Below are 9,823 nucleotides of genomic sequence, written 5' to 3' on the forward strand. Positions count from 1 at the left end.
GTGGCCAGGGACTTTTCCCAGCGGGGAGGCATGAGCAATTAAAACCTGTAACAATTAACAAGCAGTTTGGAGAGGGGAGTGAGCCCCCTGCGTCTTAGAAGGTGACCAGATTGTTGAGGGCTGATAACATGTCTCCAGCAGAGATGCTATCCAATCCTCTCAGTTGTTGGCCTGGTTGTTTTTGGAAGGCAGGTGGTTGTAAATGTTGCCTGAGTAAATGGCAGCTTCACAGCCAGAGGACCAGTTCCCATTGGGCTGCGCCACTGGTGGGCACTGAACAAGGTACAGTCAGGCTGGGGCTGGGGCTGCTTTGCCTAGGGCAGATTGACCTGTCCAGTTCTCTTCACAGAGCAAAGAGGAGATGAAATTTATTTTTATGAAATGTGATCCAAATCGTGAACATTAGAAAGCAGTGAAGGTCCTCTGAGGTCAGGATCTTCCCAGCACCTCCAGACAGACCTCTTTCCTCCAAATGTTTTTATTTCACCTGGCCAGCTTTTTTTAATTGAAGAACTCTCATTTTGTCTCTGGTTGTGTGCCATAGGGGCTCATCTGACACACAGCCCTTCAAGGGCCCTTGAGCTTGGATTTAGCTTTAGATGCCCAGCAGCCCCATAAGCTCCAGGCAGTGATCAGCCTGTCTGGGTATGGGGAACTGGGATGAGGATAATGCAATGTGCTGGATCAGAAAGGAGATGGATGTATTAATGCTTTGGCTGGATGTAGAGTTTCAGATACAGCATCTTTAAACTTTTTTCTTGTCTTTTCTTCCCTTTCTTGCAGACATCAGTCCAGAGACTCGTGCCAAGGTCAAGTTTGTGCAGGATACTTCCAAGTACTGGTACAAACCAGACATCTCCAGGGAGCAGGGTAAGTAGATGACACAGGGTAGGGAGTCGGGGTGTGTCTGGAATCACAGGGATTAGCAAGGATTTCCCTTATGGACTGGGTTGAGAGTGAGGGTGAATAATGACTGCTCAGGCTGTTTCATATGGGGATTGAAGCTCCATTCACACTGTGTGATGTGGGCTCTTCAAACCTTCCTCTTGGTAGAGGAGCTGCAGTCCCTGCAGTATGCAGTGGATCTATGTTTGCAGTTTGGGGTACAAAACACAGGATCTTGAGTTGGTAATGCTCAGAGTTGTCTTGGAAACATGGCAAAAATGAGTGAGGAGAGCAAGGAGGTGGCAGGATGCCTTCAGGGGCATGGTTCCAGCATTTGGGCCTTGGTTCCTGCTCGCTCTCCAGTACTTGGTTGCTCAGAGATAGGCAGGGTGAATTGGAGCTGCCCACACAAGGGCAGTGGAGGTGGGGGAGATGAGCCCGTGCCTGGCAGCCCACTCAGAAGTGCAGGAGGCTTGGTAACATTGTGGTGCCTGGCTATGAGATGTGCAGCTGGGGCACCCCGTCCCAACCCAACCTGCTGGTGTCCTGAGGGTGTGTTGGTTCTCACTATGCCACCTCTGAGCTCTGCTGCTCTCTCCTGCAGCCATTGCCCTGCTGAAGGACAGGGAGCCAGGGGCTTTCATCATCCGAGACAGCCACTCCTTCCGGGGAGCCTATGGCCTCGCCATGAAAGTTGCCTCTCCGCCTCCCACGGTCATGCAGCAGAACAAGAAAGGTATTGTGTGCCCTTCTCCTTCCCACGCTGAGATGCTTTCCATCGTTCAGCTGGGGCTGCTGAGCCAGTCGTGCCCTTGGGTATGTGCTGATGTGGCAGGATCCCTGCCTCCCAGGGCACAGGGAAGCACCAGGCACCCTCTGCCCTGAACTGTGGAGGGCTCAGGGGAATCTACATCTTGGACTTTGGTGTAATGAAATGGGTACAGGCTCTCCAGCCCACCAGCACTGTGGGGGACCTTGGCTGAGGGTTGACCCTGTGCAAAGGGACAGATTTGAGGAGGGTGTGTGTAGTGTTACGGACTCCTCCCTTGAGCTGGAGTGCTGGTTTCTTCATGGTACTGCATAGTAATAGGAGGAGGGTGGCTCTGGTGTGAGAACATCTCATCTCTTCCCAGGAGACTTGACCAACGAGCTGGTGAGGCACTTCCTCATCGAGACTAGCTCACGAGGTGTGAAACTAAAAGGATGTCCCAACGAGCCTAATTTTGGTAAGTGCCCTCAGCGTGCTTTCCACATGAGGAGTTGGGCTGGGAGAGCCTTGCCTTCTCCATACTGTCAAAGCAGAACCTGTTGGGTGTCTGGGAGAGCTGTTACTGCCTCTTGTTCCTCTGTAACTGAATCCTGTGGGCATTTGGAGCCTCTACATTCATGCACGCTCATGAGAGCACACAAACATGCCTAGGTACATACTACATACCTTTCATGTGTGTGTAGAAAGGTATATGCCTTTTTACCCACACATGTAGGACAGCTGATGCTGCTGGGAGGGTGGAGGGAAGGGGCTCCCCTTGTTCCATTTATTCTGTGACTAATGTTGTCTGAGAAGCTGCACAATGACCATGGTTGCATTTTTTGTTCTTGGCCCTGCATTTTTTTTGTGGCCCTGGCAGCTCTGTCCCATCCCTGAGCCTTCTGTGGAGGGCTACATGATAGTTTCAGTGAGAGGAATTGCCACATGTGGCATTAGGACCATTAGTGAAGAAACCCAACTAAAAACCTGTTTCCATCCACCCAGAGCAATGGTGATGTAATCAGGGAAAGCTGGAGTTTCTTATTCCTTTTGTTGGTTTATGGTTATCGTACTTTGGATTGTGTGCTTCCATAGCCCAGTGATTTTGCAAAAGGGTCATTGTATTAACCCAGCAGGTGCAAACAATTCTTCATCTGGCAACGCTGGCCCTGTGCTGACCATCTTCCCTCTCTCCCCAGGCTGTCTCTCTGCGCTGGTGTACCAGCACTCCATCACGCCCTTGGCCTTGCCCTGCAAGCTGGTCATTCCTGACCGAGGTAAGAGCTAGGGCCAGAAGACATTGCATCTGTCCCCACAGCCTGCAGGGAGGGGGTAGGTTTCCAAGCAGGGAGCACCAGTAACCATCCCATGTCTTCTAGATCCCATGGAGGAAAAGAAAGACTCTGCGTCAGCCGCCAACTCAGCCACGGACCTCCTCAAACAGGGTGCAGGTGAGTTGAGAGGAGTTGTTGTGGGGTAAACTTGGCTTGGAGTACTGGTTGACCCCATGTCTGCTGTCTCCCTTGCCAGCCTGCAATGTCCTCTTCATCAATTCCGTGGAGATGGAGTCTCTGACGGGCCCCCAGGCCATCTCGAAGGCTGTTGCTGAGACGCTGGTGGCTGACCCCACGCCCACAGCTACCATTGTTCACTTCAAAGTCTCTGCACAAGGCATCACCTTAACGGACAACCAGAGGAAGTAAGAGCCTCCATGGCCCCATCTCTGGCCAAAAGCCAGTGTTGGCTCCTTCCCAAAGCCAACAGGGCTGTGATTCAGGATGTGTGTTGGTGAAGGATGTCCCTGGGATGGCATCAACCTGGTCATGGACATGGCTGGGCTTTGTCCTTGACTCTTGGAACATCCTATGGGAGACCTATGGCAGTGTCCCCTGGGCTGGTGGAGCTGGGCTGTGGTGGGGCAGTGGTGGAGCCTCCCTGGCCCTGACATTGCCTGCTTTGTGTTTCAGATTGTTCTTCCGAAGACACTACCCCCTCAATACTGTCACCTTCTGTGACTTGGACCCCCAGGAACGAAAGTGAGTGCCCTAGCCTGGGGGGAGCCCCAGCCCTTTCACTCCTCTAGCCTCCTGGGATGCTTGGAGCAGGGTCTTTGCTTGCTCTCTCCCGTGCTCTTGCAGAGAGCAGGAATACAAGGTCCCTTGGATACTGTGGTGCTTCTTCTGGTGACTTTTTGGTGTCTCCAAGCACCTTTTTGCTGAGGAAGAGGTGCATCATTTTTTCATAAAGCCAAGCTGTGCAAAGCCGGGCTGGCCTTCCAGCATTGATGTGGTGGCCCCCATCATGGCCCTGTCTCACTGTGGGGTGCAGGAGGGACCATCTCTCACACCTTCTCTTCTCTTTGCAGGTGGACTAAAACTGATGGCAGTGGCCCAGCCAAGTAAGTACTTTCTGTGCTTCCCAGCAGATTCCTCCCAGCTGCTGTTGAGGTGGCTTCTGCCTGTGTTTGGGCATTGTCTGGGAGATGCCCTTTGCAGGGCATCCTGGCTGTGTGAGAGATGGGCTCAGTTGCTCCCTGCAGGAGTGTTTCACCCAAGCATGAGACCATAGTTTTGGGGACTCTGTTTGGGATGCGTTTTTCAGCCCCAAATTCCTGGCCAGAGCAGGCATGGCTCTTGCTGAACTGACCAAACTGAAAACTCTCCTGACAGAGTCATTGGGAACCAGCTTATGGAGCAGAGCTGGGGTTATGCTGATGGCATATGAGCTACTGGTCATCTCTTCCCTTTCTTCTTGTCCTTCCTGTCCTGACCCATGGGAGCACAGAGCTGTTGGCTGAGCCCATTTCCAGGGGCCAGCTCCCACTAATTTTAGCCATTGTGTGAGCGAAGGGGTTTTTATTAGGATGTCCAGCTGCTGGGATATTTCCCCTCCCCGATTAGAAATGCCGTAGCCTGGGCCTGTCTCACATTCTGTTCCCCCTGTATTTATAACTTGAGTTTGCACATTCTAATTAAAAAAAAAATAAGGGACATTTTATTCATCAGGAGAGAGACAGACAGAAATAACCAGATGGTCTCACTCAGCTTCCTGTGTCCTTGTGTGGCCTTCATCTCTTAGAGGGTCTACCCTAATGGCCAGCCCATCTCACCTCTGGCTTCAAGAGGCCAAAAAAAGGCAATGCTGTGATCATCTGGAAGGTTCCTTCTTTGGGACAGACTTGGGAAGGGTGGTAGAGATGTCGAGAGCAAGGGTGGTTTGGTCAAGAAATGATTGAAACGTGGCCTTCAAAGAAACTGCAGCAAAGGGAAGAGGAGATGGGCCTTCCTGCAGGCTGGTTTGGGTGGTGCTAATCCTTGCAGGAGCAATATTGAGGCTCTTGCCTTCTCCCCACACAGGCTCTTCGGCTTTGTGGCCAGGAAGCAAGGGAGCACCACAGACAACGTCTGCCACCTCTTTGCTGAGCTGGACCCAGACCAGCCAGCTGCAGCCATCGTCAACTTTGTCTCCAGGGTCATGCTTGGCTCCGGCCAGAAGAGATGAGCAGGCACTTGCGGGTGAATCTTGAATTTTGGAGAAGGACTTGGAGCTGATCCGAGAAGGAGTGTGAGGAAGTGCATTGTGGGAGAGGGAAGTGAATTGGGGGGGGGAAGGGTTGGAATTTTGGAGGAAAACAGCAAACAACAAAAAAAACCACCAACAAAACCCCTAAAAACTCAACACAAGCCAAACACACACATAGAGGAACCAAAGCCACGCACCTACAAAAGAGAGCCACAAAGTCACGCCAGACAGGATGCATGTCCCGTTGCAGGGAAGGTGACCAAAGCAAAGGCGGCAGTGAGAGGTGTGTTTCCAGCTTTCAGCATCATGGCCTCAAGTGGTGGCATCCATTTGGGACTGAATGTGGGACCATGACTGGTGTTTTCCATCTGGAAAAAAAAAAAGAGGCAACTGGCAGAACCCATGGAAAAAGCTTCATCCCAGCAGCTCCATCTGCTGTGTGTTTGAACTGACTTGTAGGAGATACTGACATGCGCTGGGTCTGTGGGACACCAGAGGAGATGCTCTCAGAAACCTTCCCTTGTCCAGCTGCAGAGGAGGGTCCTCACTGGTCCCTGTGCTTCCCCCAACACCTGCTCACGACCTGGTAACTTGCTGGGGGCATGGGGAAATTGGTCCTGAACCTTCCAATCCCTTGGGGAGCTTGGCCATGGGCTGACTTTTGCTGACCCAGAGCCCAGCACTGTGGTGAGACTCTGTGAGTCCACCCAGAGAGGGAGGTCACGCTGTTTCTCCACTTCCCTAGGGGTTCTTGTGCCCCTCAGCCTGTGGGGAGGTGTGGGGGTTCCTGCCACCCTGCACCTGGGGAAGGTGGATACTCCCCAGGAACCTGGAGGATGCAGAAAGTCACCTCCTCTCCCATCTTCCCCTTTTCCCTCCCGTCACTAGTCCTCTTTGGCAGTTTTCTCCTGCGGCCTGTCACATTCTCTTAACACAGAAAAAGCAAAACAGAAAGGAAAGGAATAGTTGTAATAATAATAATGATTATAATAATAGCGGATGCTGGCACAGGTGGTTCCCTGTGCGAAGCAGCAGACCCGTGGCTGCCCCTGTCTAGCTCTTCAGAGACACGCAAGCGGTTTTTAAATTGCATGGACATTCAAGTTGCACGAAAGGCAAAAGACTACAAGTAACTCAGGCGCTTTTCTCCTTTTGTTTTGGAGGCCACGTTAAAAAAATAAAAAGAAGGAAGAAAATTTAAAAATAAATAAAAAAAAGGAAGGGACCTGCAGTGGCTGGGCAGCTTTGGCTCAGTGGGGAGGTAACAGGTCCTCTGAGAGCCACCCTGGTTGATGCACGTGTACCCCCAAAACCATCTGGTTCGAGGCTTGTGCCCCTGAAATGCACCATAGTTTTGCAGTGACCTCAGTGCTGCCAGCTTTTCCCTTAGCTGTGGTGGGTGAGGAGGGCAAGTTGGGTGGAGTGAGGGGCAGAGGCCCCTGTGCCACTGCAGGGGGAGAGATCATGGTGGGGGTGCAGCAGGTGAAGGTCCTGGCCCTGTGGTGCTGGGGAGGGGGCAGAGGATGCTTCAGTCACATGTGCAGGTTTAGGGCAGGGGGAATGGTCCAGCTGGAGCTGTGGGGTCATTGCTGAGCTCTCTGCTGCAAATATTCCCCCCGAGAGCTTTTTTGGGCGAAGTTTTCAGTGCAAAGTGGCCCAGATAGTCTTCTGGGGACAAAAATTAGAAACATAGCACTGCAGTCCCCTGGAGAGCTTGTCTCCCGTGGACCACCCTTGCCTTGATAGCTATAATATATATACAAGCTATACTGACAAAAATACTGTAAGCTAATGAAATTTTAAGGAGGAAAAAAAAGGTTAAATTTACGCTCCAAAAATATTTATTTTTTGCCATATTGCTTTCTGCGCATCATATCTCCCCCACTATATCCCCCCCCCTTCCCCTGCCCTGGGGAAACACCTGCATGTTAAAAGAAAATCCAGAGCAAGGCAAAATGCAGATGGGGGAAGAGGCGGGGCCCCTGTGTGGGGGTGGCTGCGTGTGACCAGTGTGTGTGTGGTGTGTGTGTGTGTGTGTGTGGGGAAGGGGAGTGGGCAGCCAGACAGGCTGCCAGGGCCAGAGGCTGTGCTGATGTACTGGAGTGTGAAAGGATGGGTAGAGAGGAGTTGGCTGTGAGATGGTGGTGGGACAGGAGGTTCTGGGGAGGGATTTCCCCCTCCCCAGCTCCCTGGCCGCACAGATGCAAAGATCTTTTAATTTTTGATGTTTCCAAAAAGTGATTCCCTCCTTCTGCGAAATTCAAGCGAGACAAGAGATGATGTCACCCGTAATCTCCTCACCCTGCCGTTCACCCATCAGAGAAAACACTGTGTTTATAGATATATAAAGATATATTTTTGAAAGCCTCTATTTTTCAGACTTGGTTTCTCACTGCTAAGAAAAGAGATGATAATAATGTAATTTTATTTTAATTTGCTGCCTTGGAAACTGGTGCTTGGAACTCCTATTTCTCCTTTTCTCCCCATACAAACGAAGCAGATCTAAGCACCCAGAGATGTTGCATAGAAGCCGACCCCAGCAGATACCTGCCAATAGCATCACGCCTGCTTTGGCCCCGAGCCTCTCCGGGCTTCCCCACTAACCCACTAGCTGAAAATTTAAACTGTATCCAAATCTCAAACACTAACAAAATCATCTGATTATTGTATTATTTTTTTTAACACACAGCTAATCACCTTCCAATGATGTAGCCGGGTGTTTATCAGTTCCCTTTAAAGGCACTTTTTTTCCCTTTAGCTCCTTTTTTTAAAGAAGGTTTTAAGGTGTAACAACCCTTTCTGTCCCCGGGAGAGACCGTCAGCAGCATTTAGGATTGCCCAGGCCCTGGGGACCTAGTGTTGATATTTTTTTCCTTACGAAAGGGACAGAAAATACTCTTTGGGTTTTTTTCTTTTTTTCTTTTTTTTTTTTTTTTTTTTTTTTTTTTTTTAAGTGCAGTCATGCTATTTGAGATTCGAGCTTGCACGAGTTAAGCCCAGCATATGTTTCGTTGTAATCACACTGCCGTTGTCAGCAGCCGGATGGTATCTCTCTCTTGCTCACACATACACACACACAAAACACACACAAACATATCCCTCCTTCCTGCACAAAGAACTGCATATATTCTTGCCAAAGATATCCTTAAAAACGCACTTTTCCCCACATATATATAGATAGATATATATTATTTTTTTTCTGTGTGTGTTTAAATTTATTGTACGTGCCCTTTTTGTGTCAGTTTGTTCTTTAGAGAAGCCCGTCCTGCCTTTGCTGTCGATATTGCTGTCTATTGGGAAATGCTCCCTGGGGAGGTAATTTGCTGTCTGTCCTGCTCAGTGGCACCTGCAATGCACAGAATGTGGGGTTCCCATTCAATGGGGCTGCCTCTGGCTCTGCCCCTGGGAGCTGTTTTGGGAGATGAACCATGTCATCAACTGCTGATGGGATGTACCATTGCATGGTCTTCATCACTGGTGGAGACAGCAGGGCTCATGGTTTCGAGCAGAGTTTGGGGTTGCTCTGAATGCAACACTTGCTGGCTGCCTCCTGGTCAAATTACACGTGCAAAACAAACCAGGTAGGGAGAAAAACCCAACCCAGCCTCTGGGCATTGATTTTTCAGTGAATTCAACCGCCTGAACCAAAGCTCAGAGTAAATCCCCACCCAGCAGGTCGGGCAGGTAAAGAAACCAGTTGCCCCAAAAACCCCAGACAACAGCATCAACAAAAGGCAACCCTTCCCGTTGGAGCAGGCAGGATGATCAGACAGCAAAGGAGCCCGCAGGGGCTTGTTTCATTTTGTTCGTTTGTTTTGCAAATTGCGAGGTTGGTTTGGGGTTACTATTTTTTTTTCTTTTCCTTAAAAAGGAAAAAAAAAAGAAAGAAAAAAGGAAGCAATATGACGTTTCTGTTGGCGGATCCTGTGCCGCCGTGTTATGCGTGGGGTTTTTTTTTGTTGTTGTTGTTGTTGTCTTTGTTACTTTGGGAATGTTACAGATTTATTTGCTAATCAGTGTTAACAAACAGTTTCAAACTTTTAGACTTGCCCATTTCTGTGTATTTATATAGATGGAAAAAAAAATACATTATATTTTGTATCTTTATGCCCATAATGTTGTTGTGCGTGTAAGGATGACTTCGGTCGCATGTCCGTGTGTGAATGTCACTCCGCTGTTGTCTTCCCATTGTACAGATGTTGGATTCTTTGCAGTTCATTGTATGGCTTTATAAAGTTGTAAAAACGACAAAAAAAGAACCAGTTATATAAAATATACTGTTGCTTGGAATGCCAGCTTGGTGTTTGGATTGCTGGAAGTGTATCTTGAAATTTAAGGGAGCATAGGAATAAATGCTCTGGGGTTTTTTGCACAGGGGGAAAAAAACCAAAAAGCCCAAACCCCAGAGCCATCTGCAAAGCTGTGTTTTCTCCGGGCTGTCGTTCCCCATTCCTCGATGGCAGATGGGGGCCCCCGGACAGACGCCGGGCGGTGGGTGTGGGAAAAGGAGGGGCTGTGCTGCTGCTCGTCAGCCTCCAGCCGCAGCTTGTGTTCACCAGATGCTGCCTAACCAGACAGCCCCCAAACTTCCGACATGGCTCCAGCTCCAGCCTGCGCTTTTGTTTACCAGCAGGGATCTCTCCGGCTTGCCCTGAGCCGCTGGGAGTT

General features: G+C 49.9%; 1 protein-coding gene across 5 annotated transcripts in view; it reads left to right on the top strand.

The window, feature by feature from the left end:
* Nucleotides 1-9,450, top strand: part of TNS1 (tensin 1) — a 61,698-nt gene extending 52,248 nt beyond the window's left edge. For all 5 annotated transcript variants that reach the window (XM_056495724.1, XM_056495721.1, XM_056495723.1 and 2 more), the window contains 9 exons: nt 784-870; nt 1,490-1,621; nt 2,019-2,111; nt 2,833-2,910; nt 3,013-3,084; nt 3,164-3,332; nt 3,601-3,669; nt 3,999-4,031; nt 4,990-9,450. In XM_056495724.1, the coding sequence (XP_056351699.1) occupies nt 784-870; nt 1,490-1,621; nt 2,019-2,111; nt 2,833-2,910; nt 3,013-3,084; nt 3,164-3,332; nt 3,601-3,669; nt 3,999-4,031; nt 4,990-5,134 (878 nt within the window). In that variant the 3' untranslated portion in view covers nt 5,135-9,450. The remainder of the gene's footprint in view (nt 1-783; nt 871-1,489; nt 1,622-2,018; nt 2,112-2,832; nt 2,911-3,012; nt 3,085-3,163; nt 3,333-3,600; nt 3,670-3,998; nt 4,032-4,989) is intronic.
* Nucleotides 9,451-9,823: the final 373 nt, after the last annotated feature.

This window comes from Oenanthe melanoleuca, chromosome 7 (genome assembly GCF_029582105.1).
Source record: "Oenanthe melanoleuca isolate GR-GAL-2019-014 chromosome 7, OMel1.0, whole genome shotgun sequence".
NCBI lineage: Eukaryota > Metazoa > Chordata > Aves > Passeriformes > Muscicapidae > Oenanthe > Oenanthe melanoleuca.